This window comes from Poecilia reticulata, linkage group LG16 (genome assembly GCF_000633615.1).
Source record: "Poecilia reticulata strain Guanapo linkage group LG16, Guppy_female_1.0+MT, whole genome shotgun sequence".
In the NCBI taxonomy this organism is placed as follows: domain Eukaryota; kingdom Metazoa; phylum Chordata; class Actinopteri; order Cyprinodontiformes; family Poeciliidae; genus Poecilia; species Poecilia reticulata.
Window position 1 is genome coordinate 22,859,812 of NC_024346.1, and position 16,909 is coordinate 22,876,720.

General features: G+C 39.5%; 2 protein-coding genes across 8 annotated transcripts in view; both read left to right on the top strand.

Annotated features, from left to right (window-relative positions):
• The window catches only part of cobl (cordon-bleu WH2 repeat protein), a 54,272-nt gene extending 44,845 nt beyond the window's left edge, over positions 1-9,427 (top strand). For 5 of the 7 annotated variants that reach the window (XM_008432144.2, XM_008432150.2, XM_008432149.2 and 2 more), the window contains 7 exons: positions 850-953; positions 2,031-2,219; positions 2,313-3,874; positions 3,960-4,175; positions 4,346-4,456; positions 5,391-5,678; positions 6,362-9,427. In XM_008432144.2, coding sequence (XP_008430366.1) covers positions 850-953; positions 2,031-2,219; positions 2,313-3,874; positions 3,960-4,175; positions 4,346-4,456; positions 5,391-5,678; positions 6,362-6,445 — 2,554 coding nt within the window. In that variant the 3' untranslated portion in view covers positions 6,446-9,427. The other 2 variants (XM_008432151.2, XM_008432145.2) reach the window with 2 other exon arrangements.
• A 1,517-nt stretch (positions 9,428-10,944) lies between these two features.
• The window catches only part of grb10b (growth factor receptor-bound protein 10b), a 68,446-nt gene continuing 62,481 nt past the window's right edge, over positions 10,945-16,909 (top strand). Inside the window, exon 1 of the mRNA XM_008432142.2 lies at positions 10,945-11,201. The gene's annotated coding sequence lies outside the window, so the exon portion shown is untranslated. The remainder of the gene's footprint in view (positions 11,202-16,909) is intronic.

Here is a 16,909-nt window from a genome sequence, read left to right on the forward strand (position 1 = left end):
AGTGGTCCATTTTGGCCAACTTGTTTCCAGAATTTTACTACAGTAGGTTTTATAACCAAGCACAGCTCCATTATATTATACTTGAGTTGTGTCCAAAGCTGGCTTGCTCAGCTGGGCTTTCATGCTGGGCTTTCATGGTTATGGTTTTAGGCCCTTGTTCAAAGGTCCTTGGAAGGAAAATTCTCCTCCAGATGTGTTGATTTTTCAACTTGTTGTGAAATATCTGTATGGTACTATGCCCAGACGAAGGATATTTGAATGATGCTCTCAAACAACAACCAAAAAAAAGAAAAAACGCTATGAATCCAGAGTCTGGCTTAATGCTGCTGGCTTCTTGGTATTCCAGGAAAGCATTATAGCACTGTTTTCTCAGAATCACTGAGGAACAGAGGATCCAATCCAAGTCTCCTAAAAGATAAATTGTATTTGGTTTGGCCCTCATTTTGCAATTTGTTATGGCTAATATGGCACTAATTTAGGAGAACACTCTTTTGAACCCTGAAAGAAAAATTGATGAAGTTAATAAACTGCATATTTGAAATCCAACAAACTTCAATAAAAATCCTATTGAACCTTGAAAGAGACATAAAACACCAGATTTTTCTTTCTTTTATAACTGAACTACACCAACCCTTTTTTACATTTTAAAGCTACATCAGTAACTGGAGGTGCGGTGAATGAACTGCATAAAGGAAGAAGCCATAACTTGCTCAGTAGTCCAACTAAAAGCCAAGAAGTGTTGTTTTCTCTGATGTACGCTGCTGTCCTTGATCTGTTATGAAACACTTGTCATGTATCATATTACAAGTGTCTTGTGTATTTTACGTATGCGCACATTTTTCGGCACAGTGTCAGAAGCCCTCATCCAGAATCTGTCAATGGCTTTAAAGACGACTCTGAGCTCACAAGCCAGCTTCACCAGACTTTAGCAGATTTGGAAGCAGACCTTGCAGGTGAGAGACACGACATCACAAAGCCACAGTGCAGCTGTGCAACCTTACAAAAGTAGTGATGTGGTTTTTCGTTTTTTAATTATAGTCACATACTTCAGTGTATTTTATTGGCTTCATATTTGTCAAATGGGGTGAACGTTGCACATTTTCAAACACTGTTTACTAATTTTGATGCCACCCTGAGTCGGTATTTTCCAACATAACAGCTGTAAAATTTGGAGAGTATGTCTCATATATAGCTACAGAAATCCTTGCCCTTGTTTTATTTTTTCAAAATAAATAAATCTGCTTTGATCAAAAATAATTTTACTTTGTATATCTAGTCTTTTTTTATTATATTAGAAGGTTAACCTCCACCCCAGGCTCAAGTCTTAGGTCAGACATCAAACACTGACCAGCTTCCCTGCCCCTGCTTAAATAAATATGGTGGTACATCCTCGTATCACAATGTGGCTTGTGATACGAGCCACATTGTGGCTCGTATCACAGCCACAATGTGTGGCTCGTATCACAGCCACAATGTGTGGCTCGTATCACAGCCACAATGTGTGGCTCGTATCACAGCCACAATGTGTGGCTCGTATCACATATTGATGAACACATAGTGCTCATCAATATGTGATGAGGACTGTTCATCACATATTGATGAACAGTGCTCATCAATATGAGCACTGTTGGTTTTTTACTACACATAGTAAACTGCATTGACTAGGCCAGAAGTTTACTCATGACCTCTCTGGTGTGTTCATTGGCCTTTTGTGATGCTGTGGTTGAGGTTATCCAACAAACCTGTTAAGAGGAGAAAAGATTAGATTAAATAACAGTCATTTGGTTCACTGACTAATTAGACAACTTTAGAAGAAAGTTGCTTGCACTGGGAGTAAATAGGAGTGAATACAAATGCACACGTAGCTCAAGGGGTAGGTCTACTTCTGCAAGAAACTGTTAATGCTGAGCCTAACAGATTAGCATTATCCAGAAATGACATTTCTCAATCAAGAATATTTTTTTTAAATAGTTTTTCAAGGACAAACCTGCCCAGCACATACACTGATGTACAACTGTTCCCTTTTTCAGAACATGAAGTAATCATCTCTGCCAAAAATGGCCCTTATGTCAAGTCCACAGACAGCAGCGACGTTCCTGTGTCTGTAGTGGACATGGATGTGCCAGTCACAGCCATAGATGAGGTACTGGAGGAATTTGAATTTGTTGAAGAGCATGAAGTGGAACCACTTACAAAGACTGAATCAACTGACAGCAAAGGTAGGACAAAAACAAAGGGACCAGCATCTAGAGTAACTATTTCATGTTCTCTCAAAATAGTTAATTTCCTTTGTTGTTTTGTCTGATTTACAGGCTCCATTCATCACCCTGATGATGAGCAACAGAACCAAAACAACAGCGCCTATACAGCTGCTCTTGCCGACAAAATAAGCAGTGCAAGTTCAAAATCCTCTGAAAAGTCCATTGCACGACAGGAGATCAAATCTACAGGTAACAAAAAGGAAAAAAAGGCAAAAGACAAAAAAAGTAAAGAGAAGAAGATTGCTGAAAGCAGCACTGCGAAAGAGGACACTCGAACTCTGGCAGTGAAATCCAGTGCTGACCCTCAGAAGACCAGCAAGCCTCCTGTGATCACAGCTGACCTTGCGCAACATAACACTCAGTCCGTCCAGCAGAAGAAGTTTGAACTTCCAGCAAAGACTCAGAGATCAGTTTCTCCTGGGAAGGATGAAGCGACACATAAAGTAAACCAAATCAGCTCTAGTGTCAGTCCTCTGCATGGTAAAATTACTCACAACGCCACATCCCGCTTCGGTATGAAAACATTCACCGTGGTCCCTCCAAAACCCTCCGTCACAAACGTCACCAAGACAGAGCCGACCGACTCAGGAGGTCGTTTTGCTATTAAGATCGATGATCAGGGGAATATGGTGGCAGCAGGCATACCTCGCTTAAAATCAAAAGAGCCACCTAAATCGGAGATTGAAAATGGCACTCCTGTTTGTGAAAATGCCAAAGCACTTTGGAGTTCTGATGGCAGAAAAGAAAATTTGGTGACTCAAAGAAAAGGTCAAGTTGATAAACTTAAGGAGGGCACAGATGTCCTGAGCATTGCCTCTTCTGTTGGCTTGGAAGGAAAATTAAAGACCAGCAACCCAGAGCACCAGAAAGCAACACTAACAGTTGAAACTACAGTGGCGGTGAAAGAAGATCACAAACTGCTTCGAAAAGACATGAGTCCAACCAGGGAGTTGACCGAGGTGGAGAGCAAGATTTCAGGGTCCAACAATGTTCAGAGGCCAAGTAATAAACCCTCACTTCCCCCTCCTCTGCACTCAGACAGAAAACAGCAACTCAACTTTGTAAAACCATCCAGGAGGACATCCAGCCAGTATGTGGCGTCTGCCCTCGCTAAGTACACCCCAAAGACATCGACGAAACCTTCCAACATCCCTAAAACTACAGACTCCCCTGACTCATTGAAAACAGAGAAGGCTGAACGTTCCAAGAAACCAGTCGCTCAACTCCAATCCTCTCAGGCATCTTTGTCAGACATTACGGAGAATGACTCTACTTCCACAGTCAACGCTACTTGTTCCAAGAGGTCCACGATCTTCCCAGAGTGCATATCAGACAGTCAGAGGGAGTTTGCTCAGGTGAAAATAAGCAGGGAACTATTTGAAAATGATGCTGCTGCCAAGAAACAAGTTTTGGATCCAGCTGACAAAGAAACAGCCAAGAAAAATCACAGTCACTACAATGGATCTCCACAAATACAAGTCTCTAGCAACAGCAGTGGCGATTACATTAAACACCATCAACCTCAAACCCCCAGTCTGACAAAAAGCAGTGCCCTACACTCATCTTTCAAACCGCCCACAGCCCCAAAGACCAAACCACAAGACCAGGTAGGTGTAAGTAACTTTTTGACTGCAAATATTTCTTGACAAATGAACTCTAATTCAGATTTCTCATTTAAAGTGTACCTTGATATTACAGGGAGTAAAGGACGTAGTGAAGGAAGTGAAACTGCAATCATCCACTGCAGTATCAGACGGCACTGAGACACCTGGGTCTGTGGCAGGTGTGACCTTGTTTGGGCCCGTTAAAAAGTTCAAACCAGTCATCTGTAAATCTGTTGAGAAAGATACGTCTCTGCACAGCAGCCTGATGGAAGCAATCCAGACAGGTGGAGGCAAGGAGAGGCTGAGGAAGGTAAGGACAAGCTGAAGGCGGAGCATTGTATGAATGGATAGATGCCAAAAATCAGCAAAGGTGTTCACAGTACTGCAATTAACCAGACGCTGGACATTCCAACTTCATATTTTAAGCTATATCTTCATCTAATAGACTGATGTCATTCATTTTTTTTATTTTATTATTAGATATCCACTACCGCCGACAATGGTAATAAAGTGGCCTATGATGAAGAAGGCAATGAAAGATCCGCTCTTCTAGCTGCCCTTAGATCTCAGAACATCAGCAGACTGAAAAAGGTAAAACAATCTAAATACTTTTTATGCACCATCACTATGGTTGTATGTGAGCATGTCAGTCTTGCTCAAGAGCTGTTGTATTAACTTGTTAATGTTTATCACGTATTGTGCTTTTCAATTAGATCTATATTCCTGATACTTGGCCAAATCATTTATAAATAGGCAACAGCTGTTAGATTTTAAGTCATACTGTAAGATCTTTCTTACAGTTAATGTTGGCATGTTTACTCATTTTCTATGTGAATCATTGTTAATTTTGCTCCCAACACATGTCATTGGGACTGTTGTAATGTAATGACTAGAGTGTTAGCTGCTCTGGGAAGATGTGTCCTGCTCTTTAGCTGACAAACAAGGATCTGTAACCTTAGAATCTGTGAACGACATTGTAAAGAGCAAAAAAAAAAAAAAAGATTAGATTGACTCAACAATATAATGGCAACAAACTATAACAGTTAAGCAAACTGAGTACCATAAAAAAGGCCATTGTGCTTTCCATGCAGAAAGAGCGTGCACATCTTTCTCTGGGAGCGGCTGACATGATCTGAAACAGCAGAGCTACAATAAATATCAGAAGTTAATTCCAGGACTTGAAATGCCAGATAAATAAAAATGCTGTCATCGGGACCTTAGATCAGAAGGAGACATCACTAGTAAGACCTAATCTAAAGAGAACATTTTCATTCTGGAGGTTTCCCAGCACCTATAACATTTCTGAAATGGTGACCATTTGGATTAGAGCTCAAAATCTTTCTTTTACATAACTTCTGTTGTCACTTAAATGTACAAAGAAAATATGTATATTCGAGTAATAAAGCCACATAGCTATACATAGTATATGGTATTTGCTCATCACATACTGTGAGTAAATATCACATTCTTCTGTCATGTGATTTCACTTTAACAAATGAAGCCGTCTCACTTTTTGTGTTTGCAGACAAAATCTAAGGCCGCCAGCGAGGTTGAGCGGTTCAGGAAGGAGTGCTCAAAGGAGGAGAAAACGGTGGAGTCATCCCCCTCCCCTCCGTCGTTGATCAAACCTGCTTTCACTCCACCACCTCCACCTATGAGTGCACCTCCACCACCTCCTCCTCCTGTATTTCCCCAGGGTAAACCTAACCCTGTGGGTCATTTAAATGCCAACGCCCCCTTGAACCCTGCCCTGGCTAGGGAGGCTTTGCTGGAGGCAATTCGCTCTGGGTCTGGTGCTGAGAAACTTAGAAAGGTAATGAATAATCAATTAGCATTATTACAATTTTCAAAATGATTTTCTGTGAATAAGTGCAGTTGGATTCATGTTTACATTTATTGCATGTTTGAAAGATGCTAACATTTCCCATGCTGATAATGGCTGCATCCAAAAAAAATCTCTTCTGTCTTTTGATTTGCAGATGTAATAAAAGTACAAAAAGGCAAAGTCAGGATAGAGTCAGGGAAGAAACCTTGGAACAGCAGCAGAAAAACAAAAAAACATGTTGAGCTGAAAGCGTCCTCTTTCATCCCACAACTTTGCTCTGATTTCAGATGGTTTGATCTCACAGTCAACACGAATGAACCCTGGGGATGGATTTCAGATTGTAGCACAGAAATATTGATAGTCTGTTTTGTGCTTTTAGTCACTATGTAAAAACTATTTTCTAGAATATTCATTAGGATTTTACTTGATACAACGTTCAGTATTTCTCAGTGTAGGTGATTTTCAGTGATGTGCGGTTTTACTTTAGCCACACTTAGCATTATACGTACACAAAATAAGTTCCGTCTTTGTCTTTTCTGCCTGGGACACCATCTTGCACATGACTAAATAGATATGAATAGTTTTGAGGGTCAGTGCACCATTGGGCACTAATCCATTATTCCTCATAGTGGAGTGATGCAAAAGTGACATGTTATTTTTCCCTGAAATAGGTATCCACCCCCAGAAAGACTGTCCAAGTGAACAGCAGGCTGGGAACTATTCATAAAACCTCATCAACGATCCTTCAGCATTGAGCTGGTGACTTCCAAATCACAACAACAAGGATTCAAGCTGGAATGTGATTGATACTTTTTAACATTCAAATTATTTTAAGACATACCTGGACTGAGTCACTGTACATCGTAGAGAAGGGTTTTGCACTACCATAGCTAAATAAATAGATTTCCTATTTTAAGCTGTCTACTTTGACTACATGTAGAGCATCTGATGCCTTATGCTTAAATCAATGCAGTTTTAGAGGAACTGGGTATAGGGGATATTATTGAGAACAATATTTGCCTGTTTGTAGCATTTGCAACAGTCTGAGAAAGGTGTCAAATGTAAAATGTTTGCAGTAAAAATGACACCCACGATATGAGATGGATCAACCTTCACACGACGCTTCGGAAAATGGTTGTATCCAGTGTAATACCATGATGATGTTTCTGATTATACCTTGCCATTTGGACTCAAATCTATTCTTATAGAACATTGTGCAAAATGTGCCAATGAAAGCAATGGTACACCGGATTTTTAATTTGTTTTTTGTTCATCTTTTTGTTGACCTGTACTGCTTGTAAGCTATGGATGCCTTACACTGCTGCTGAATCAGTGTTATTTCTATAATGTCTGCTTCGTAAATTGTAGAATGAGTGCAATAACAGTGTCTGATGATGTTTCCAGATTTGGAGTATTTAATATTTTTGCATTTTAAGATTATTTCAAGCACATGAAGGAAGCGATGACGCGCAATGCTTGTGTATATGTTCTTTCTTTTTTTTTTGTTATCCGGTCCTTGTTGCCACCATCCACAATTTTAGGTGCAGTTCACTAAAGATAAACTCGCTCGTGCCTGGAAATTTACTTTATTCATTTTCAAGCTGCTTTCAGGCCTTTTCAAGACTTTTTTGTTGTTTGGAACAGTTTCAAAGAACTGTTTTGTGATATATTTACAAGGCCATTATTAATGAATCATCTTTTCATCTAGATCATTATGAAGTAAAGCTGTAGGTAAACTTACACTTTGCCTCAATTTAAGCTTATTGGGTTTTTTTTTTCTGCACCCATCCAAGTGATATTCGGGGGAATCCAGGATTTGTAATGAACCCGATAAATGTCATTGCACAGCTGTTGGAAAAGTAGATTCAATCCTAATTGCCTTTAGAATGAAGATAGATTCAGGTACAGTTAATTGCTGCTGTATATTTAAAAGTAATTTTTGACTAAACGGAGTTCAGTTGACCGTTTTGTGGAGATTTGTTCAACTACAGTTTCAATACTTTTAGATTGTATAATATACAGACTTAAGCCTAATGCACAATTGTGTATGTTTTTTTTTTGTGAAAATTTAAGATCATTTCATAGATTTGATTTATGATACTAATAGACTGAGTCTTTTATAAGCTATTATCATTTTTCCTTGTTGGGAGTTGCACAGTTATTTTTGTTTACCTACATTTTTGATTCGATAAATAATTTTTTAATCAAGAAAAAGAGTGCTTTGTGAACGGTTTTTGATTGTATAAAGCTGTTGTATTTAGAGCATGAAGTGTATTTAATGTATTTGTGTGCTGGAGCCTCTTTCAGCATTGAGGTTGTCCAAAGGCTGTGGTCATCCTGCTGTTCTTATGAAATACAACTTCTCGGGCACACCACAGATGAGCTGCTATTCCGAGCAGCAGCTCATGGTCCTGACTCATCATTGTGCGGTCATACAAAATTACTTTTAAAGAAAGGACCGTGAACTTCCTGATTCCTGAAATGTTAGTCACCGTTTCGCTCTACGTTTCACCCCCGATGCAACGAAGGGGCACAAAATATGTCCATTAGTTGCAGAATGAAATGCACAGTTCAGATTCTGTTTTCAGATTCCACAAAAGATGAATAAGTCTTATGGTGCTTTACAATGTTATTTGCTTATAACGTCTCTTCAGGTATGTCTGTAATTAATTAGAAAGGTAGGGTGGTTTAATTCTGATTCTACTAAGCATTTAACTAAGTTGTGATTACGTATCTGAATTTTACATAGTTTTTTTTTTTTTTTGGTTTCTTTTTTTTGCAGAAAGACTTTTTTTGACACGGCTTGAGAGGAATCTTTTACTGAAATTTGTAAACTTCCCAAATGTGAAGTATGGGGGTGGCAGCATTATGTTGTTTGCTTCAGGACTGACTGGTGCACTGCAAATATTGAAACAACTTTTTGACGTCAGTCATGAAGTGAAAGCTTGGGCACAAATAAGTCTTCCAAATGACCTACAGCACACTGCCAAAGTAGTCACAGAATGAGAAATGCAATGCTACCAGTGTTATTACAAATATGAAGGAAGTCGGTTCAAACTTCAGAATTTAAAGAATATTTCTAAGAAGTAATTAAAATATTTTCCTGAAGTTGCCTTAGCATTTGTCAAGACAAATCATTTAATTCCGACCACCCCTAAATAGGACAAGTTTGGTCTCATTTATTGTCGGACATTAAGGATAAAATAACTACTTTTTTTTTTTTTTTTATACACAGAATCTGTAAACGCCTGAACTCAACTACATTGAACTGCACCAAATCCCTGTAGTCGGTGTGCACAGCCGGAGCCTTCTCGTTTTGATCCCAACAGCTTACCGCTGTGTACTTGTGCACTCAGATTTCAAATCTGAAATATTCTACCAAGCATTAAAAATGAAGCCAATGCTGTTGTGCCTGATGTTCTCTCAGCCAGTGGTAGAAGTCTTCAGAATCTATCCACCTATCCTTTGCAAAGCCCTTTAAAGTTTTCAACAGTAGCACCATGCCACCTTCAGTGTATCTTATTCAAATTTTCTGCAATAGATCAACAAAAATATCCACACGTTGATCAATTTTAGACTTAAAAAAAAACTGAAAAGTGTTGCAGTCATTTGCATGCAACTGTCTTTTAGTGTTAAACTCCCAGTTTTGCTAAGGCATGAGTGGTTTGTTTTATAACCACTCTGTGTTGACTGATCACATAAAGTCAGAATAAAATACGGTAATTTTGTGGGTTGAATGTGACAAAATGTTACGTTTTGTTTCTCTTCAGAGATAAATTTCCGTTCTGTTTGATTCAGTAAGGTTTCCCTGTGTGGAGTTTGCTCCATGTACATTTAAAAGTGGCTCATGAACTTTATCACACAAAAACAAGCCGGTTGAGCAGCTCTGATGTTGATCTCAAATTGTACAATAAATACTCCACGGTCTTGTGCAACGCAGCAACGCTTGCAGGTATACAAAGACAACAGTTGTGAGAATGAAATGGTGTGATGAGATTTGACCCCCTGTTGTGCAATTTACACACCTTGTGGCAAAATGTGTTTTCACTGCAGATTGTGCTCGTCAGAACAAGACTTTCATAAAAACTGGAGTGTTGTCCCTCGCCCTGAGCTTCTGGAGTATCATAGAGCGCTCTGCTCCGGCACTTAAAATCTATATGAGATCATTTATAATCTAGTCATAAATAATAATTTGAAAATGATGCAAAAGATGCACAACACGGTTCTTTAATTGCAGTTTTTACCTTATGTACATACACGGTTTTAAAAGTGACACAAGGCATCTAAAAAAAGCACAGATTAGTGGAAGAGAAGAAACAATTAATGGCGAAATTGTAGCTTTTCCAAATCTAGAAAACATCTTATTGGTTTCGAAGTTTTGTTGAGTGAAAAACTAAGAGGCAAAAGAATGAAAGTTTTGTTCGAATGAGACACATCAGGTGCCTACAGAAACAGGAACCCAATGTTTTCCAGCTTGATCTTCAAAAATAGCTGCACATGGTCAGTATGTTCAGAGGAACTGGTACAAATTCAGGAACTCAATGAAGTTGACTTTATAGTTGCATTATAAAGCCATACAAATATAATTTGTATGGCATAATCAGACTGCACTATAATTATAACTAAATTGGACTATGTTACCGAATCTAAGTCACTAAGACTGGACTGTATGGGTAAGAATTGGACTGTTTTTAATATACGAGGGAGTATTATGAGGGATATAATATGAAAGACCAACAAAAGTTGTAATGGTAAAGTAAATAAAATGTTGGAAGTTATTTTTATAGATTTAAAAAATCACATTTCTGAAAGGAAAAGTCATAATCATAACGAGAGAAGCTGCAGAGGCACAACTCGTGTAAGTTCAGTTATGCACTCCACAACCATGGTCTCTGCAGAAGAGAGGAAAGAAACGAGGCCTTTGTTGAAAAAAAAAATGGAAGTTCAAGTTTTGTTTGCGGTAAACACGCGAATGAAGAAATGTGAAAACACTATGTGTGGCAGAAGTCTAACTCTGCATACTATATTGCCCCGACGACATCATTCTTCTTATGAAACCTGAAAGACGGAGGTGTCCGTATCGGGCTGCGTGGACACTTTTCTTTAGCAGAGACAGGGAAGCACTCTTCTCCTTGCAAGGCTCAACCGCCTCATTATTGAACCATTTTCATGTGGGAGCGGCCTATGCATAAGTGGGAGGAGCTTGTTTGCGCTCCTGTATGTTTGGGCGCGTGTACGTGCGTGTGTCCTCCTCCCTCAGCTGCAGGAGATGAGCTGCCCCGCAGTCTTTGCTACCACTGTTTTCTCTCCTTCCTCCTCCTACCTCCCTCTCTTCCTCCTCCTCCTCCTCCTAGTCTTCTCCTCCCGCTACTTGTGTCTATCTGTCCAGTCTGGGTATGTTGACCAACGTGGCCTGATCGAGCTCCGTAGATTGCCCCCTTCATCTTCACCCTGCCTGGACGTTTTTGTCCCACGAGGATCGGAACCGTCCTGATCTGATCTGGCTTTAAGGTGAGCGCATGTTGCCGGGTAAACATGCATTATGTTTCGTACTGGTTTGCGTGTGTCAAAGAGTTAAGTGGACGCAGGACAAAAACGAAAGCGGGTGCCTTAGTACACTGAGCAAAAGTTTAATGTGCCGATATGATGACACATGTTGTTTGGGAACACATGTGCGCACTTTGCGTAACCGCTCAACGAGAGCCCCGCTCCCTCTCTATGACATCAGCCACCAAGCGGTCATTGAACTTTTAGCCAAGTTGATTCACCGGAGTGGACTGTTGCAGTCCCACCAGTGGGAATCTTCCACTGGAGACACTTCAGCCTGTTCCGGTGTCTCGAAACATGCCGATGAACTGCCGAGTCTCGTGCGCGCTTCCCAAACACGACTCTGATCCCGGTGTTCCAGTGGGAGCAGGGTTTTGATCCTTGTTTGCAGTTCAGAACACAGTGACCCGTCCAGCGGGATTCTGTGGATAGCCACGCTGCACTAGCACCCCCACCTCACCTCACCCCACCCCGCGACGCTCCCCGGTCCCACACCTCAGTTCTGAAGGAGTTCCACTAGTCTCGCTTTATCGCTGTTTTCCTTTGGGTAGCATTTACTTTAGGGTGGGGGGGCGTTTTCCCAGAGACACTCCAGTGGTTTCACTGCAGTGGTTCCCAAAGTCGACTCCGGGGATCCCCATGAGGTTCCTGGGATGGTTCCAGGCGGTCTGATCCGAACTGTGTAAGGATCTCTTGAATTAACTGCATTTTGGAGATTTCTCTTATCTCCAGGAGATTTATAGTCTTGGATTCGTGGACATTTTTTGTTTGTTTGATTTATTTTATTTTTTCTTATTTTCCCCTGCAGATCGTGCAGCTGCTGGGTTGTTGAAGCAACTGCATTAAATCTGACCAGATTGTGTAATCTGGGGTGAATTAGAATTTTAATTGGTTATTTCTTCAAGTTTTACATGCCCCTTTTTAAGATAGTCTAGTAGTCTGTTTTACCCATCTGCAAATTTATGCAGTTGAGTCCTTTTCACAATGCATTATGGGAGATCTGATTTGACTTTTCAAAATGTTATCTCTTATTATTTATCGCCATAGGTGCAACTAATGTAAAATTTCCATTTAATCCCCCTTTAACCTCTCATCTTGCCCCCTTCTCATACGCATGCACACACACATGCACGCACGCACGCACGCACACACACACACACACACACACACACACACACACACGGAGAAAACAACCAAACACAAAAAAGTTAAATAAACTTTAGATGTAAAGTTTTTGAAAACTTCTGAACATTTGCTCTGTATGGTGAAAACTGAAACAGGGACGCACATTATCAGGAGACTAACTGCAACACTTTCCTTTGTTTTATGACTCTGTGAGATTTATCATCCCAGCTACTGAAAATATATCAGATGTAAGGAATGAGGCCAGTTTAGACTCCATCCAACTGACGAGATATATTACTAATATGCAGAGCATGAAGGCCTGACAATTGAAATATATTTTCCTACAAAATATATCCAGGCAGTCCTTTGGATCTATGCAACTGCACAAAATGATATTGCACTTCTGACCATGACTGAAAGTTTTATAAGGACAATTTCAAAAGGGCCTCTTTTTTGTGACCTAAGGATCGCAGTGTGGCAATTTATGTATACATAAAGATGAGCTTATTTAGTATCAGTGTTACTGTAACTATTACTATTTTATTTCAAGGCAGTCATATTGGAATTCATCGTCAAAGATTGTAAGAAACTCTTGATTTTTCCTCTCATAACATTTTACTAATGGAATGTGGCAATTTCAACATATGGGTAAAATGTTACAGATATGTGAGCTCATCCTTCAACCAATCAAACATCGCTAACTGATAGCAAGCCACTTTTCTTTCATTTTTTGTGACATAACACAACAAGTAATGTTCAAATTGCAAAACGTTATTTTTTTCTGGTGCATTAAAACTTTTGGAAACATTACTTGATACTGTATGTTAACATGTACGGCTGAAATCGCATTGCCATATCACGCTTCAACTTGCACACTTCCCTTTTATTTGGTCTGTTTTAAAAGCGTATTGCAGCAAATCTCATGACAGCATTGATGCAGTCACTGGTCCAAATTACAGTCCAGTAACAAATGAAACCAGAAGAGGGAAGGGAAATATGAAAGATAAGTCCACTGTGTAGGATGTGGAGACGCCTAGTAGCAGAAACTGATGACAGCAAGCAAATACACGTCCTCAAACACCCCAAAGTACTCACACTACCAAGAGAGCATAGCAGTAGTACACTAGAGTGTACTATGTAGTACTATGTAGTGTTGCATTACGCTGTATAGCAGTATTGTGTGTTGCATTACACACATTAGTGCAACACTACATAGTTGGTAGATTTAAATACAGGTAAAGTTAATAAATTCAAATCTTTAACATGAGTAAAGTTACTTAATGAGGAAAAAATCCCGTAATTATTCATGTTTTACTATAACACCGCTTGTGAATACCTTATAGATCAATGTGCCTTGCTTTAAGCTCTAAGCTCACCCTGTCCTATATTTTCAAAGCACCATATTCTTATGGTTTTACCTGCCACAAGGACCACCGATTAAAACTAACACTAAATCTCGTACAGCTCATATAATCTGTTTTATTATTTTACACATTCCTGAATGAATAAATAAACTCAAGTCCAGTTTTTAAGTTTTTTTTTTCTTGTTTACCTGTGTGCTTATTATGCCTAGACGTTAGGAAAGTAGTGGTTTAAAACTCGAGCTAGAGCTTCAAAAGTTTTGTGGTTATTTTATTTATGCTTTTTGCCCCATAGCAATTACTCAGGGTACATATTAATAACTGAAAACATTCATTGTTTATGTACCTTCTCAGTCCACTGAAGTTTGGGAAATATGTTTGAAAACCTTAGCATGCAAGACATGAAAGAATAACAAACATTCCGAATTATTTTAACCAAATTTTGATGGATTATGAAACGAGTAGCTTTTTTAATTAATAGGTTATGCCCTCTGATGGACTGGTATTGTGACCTGGATGGATCTGACCATGACTAACTACAATGATTTATGCAACCTTTTGAGAACCTCAACTTTAAAATAACGAAAGCATCTTAACTGTAAGCAGCGATGGACGACCTAAACACCTTGACGCCGCTGCAGCCTCTTCAGAGTGTTGACTACCTGGCATGCAGTACTTGCCTTTAGCCACCAGGTTATTATCATGGTTTCCCATTCTTCACAATTGAAAATTAAACTACTTATGCTATTTTGCCTTTTTGCAAATAGTCTATATTGTACAGGCTGGGATTCTAAACTTAAAAATGTGTAGGCCAACTGCAGTCAGCACAGATGTAAAATATTCAGTATAGTCCTTTGACATGTGTAGAAATAGGCTAATAGTGTGTCAACTGCTACTAACCAGAGTCAAACACTTGCTGTGGTTGTCTTCTCTTGGAGATAATTGTTTTCTGTTTTCTTGAAATTGTGTTTTGTGGTCATATCACTGTGCACATGGCAACCAACCAGTGGAGCCGTGATTTCTTTCACCGTTCTGCTATTTCAAGTCCATGTTAAGCAAAGGCATGATGGGGCAGGAACTTTGCACGATTGTTGGCTGCCAGAAGGCTGATGAGTGCTGCAATTGCAAGTAATTATACAATAACCTTTACTCGCATTGCCTTCGTTTCAGACAGTCAAACCCTTGGTTTTGGACTCGGACGCTGTCTTCTGCTTGTACAGTGTGTACAAAGTCCTGAGTATCCAAATGTTTAGCAGCTCCTTTTAGCTTCTACTTGGGGCATATGAGCTTCTGGTCATGCTGCAGGCAGCATTCCATCAGGTCTTGCGTCAGCCAGCGGTCATTCAGCACTGGTCAGGCTGGGCTTATACGCTGTTAATACTCCCTCACTGATGTCATGACACCATTAACCCAATCCACAGCACAGTCCATGTCATTGGATCTGACTGGATTTAAATGTGAAGCAATGACACCTTACGTACCAGAATGCTTTGCATGGTTGTTAGTGTTGGCAAAAATAATCTGGGCATGTTGGGAACTGTTTTTTATTTATTTATTTTTATATTTTTTTTCAAGTTTAAGTATTGACGCTGTTGCATAAGCAGGCTTAATTTAGCACGTCATATTCCACAAGGTGTTGCAGCCTAAGACCGTTTCTGTTTTGTGCGTGTTTGTTTGGCAACTTGGTGTAACTATTAAATAAACGTGTTTAGTGATAGTCTGTTTCTAACAGATTAAATCTTTGCCAGAATAAAAAACCTTGTGGTGTACCCTAGTCCCTCCTCGTCTTCCACCCTGTAAATATGGACCTGTGCAAACCAGATTCTCACCACTTTCCACTTTTGACCTAAACTGATGCAATGCTTACTTGTCTAAGTACAGTGGATTAAGTTTCTCAATGTCTGGTTCTGGTCCAAATATGGCTGAGAGCCTGAGTGAGAGTTAAGAATGTTGCCTTTATTCGGTGGCTAACTGAACACCTGAGGTACAGTGGGCTCAGGTGGCTACAGGTAATGTAATGTTGCTGCAACGTGATGACAAAACGATTCTTCGTGTATGTATAGTGCTGAACCTGACACCTCTCTTTATCGGTTTACTTTTACCCAATTATTCATCTGTTTACCCCATTGCTTGGTGCAGTTTCTCCTTTTTATCCTGTTTCTTTTCTCTGTTGATCAGAGCCCATATGGAATATGACAAAAGACAAAAGAAGATCTCTTTTGTTAAACTTAGGGTGCACCAATCCTAACTTACTGCCAAATTTTTGATCTCTATATTTTGTAAACGTTAGACCTGCCAATTTATATTTTAGCCGATTTCAATCTCTCTTGAAGAACTATAAGGTATCATCTATCTACCTTAACTTTGATATTTCAGAGAAGCCTGCTAATATGTCCAATATCAACATTGTTCACTGCAGAGGCTCAATAGGATGAAACGGAACAACTTCCATTGACTTTGATCTGCCTGCTTATTATGTGCTGAAAGCCTTGCTCTCTTGAAAATGGAGGATCTGTCTCAATATGTAGACAACATGTTTTCTGGTAAATGGCTTTTCTAATCTCTGTGCTCCCTCTGAATGTATTTTTGACCGCCTGAGTGGCACAGAGAGTAGTTAACTTTGAGATTTTTCTAGATAGCAGAGAGTTCACCTATCGAACAAGCTGTCCTACTTGTAAAGCCAGCCAACATAAGTTCAAATGATACTGAAACAAAAAGTTTTATTCTTGTATGGTTTTACGCTTTGCATATTTGACAGTCTACAGTCTAAGTAATGAGTTTATGAGTTTCTTTTCATTTTTAATAATTATTCCAAGGAAACTGGCCCTTGAGGTTTTTAATGAGCTACACAGTAGTAGTACATTAAAATGAGACTTATACTAAGTCCTTGCTGATATGTTTTTTTTTTCCCCAAACTTGTTTGCATTCCTGAGTAACTTAAATATATCCTCTTCCCCACTTTCCTCTAACTGGACACCTAGATTGGAGGCGTGTTTCATTTAAGTAAATCAAGGTCAACTTTATTTGGGTTTGACAGTCTGTTGTGGTGTAGCCGTGACACTTGCACAGATGCAGTTATGGCTTTATTAGCTCTTATTTACCATTGGCCGTTGGAGAGGAGTGTGGGGGTACTACATGATTTAGTTGCGGTCATGTTGTCACTATAGCACCAGACTGACCAACATG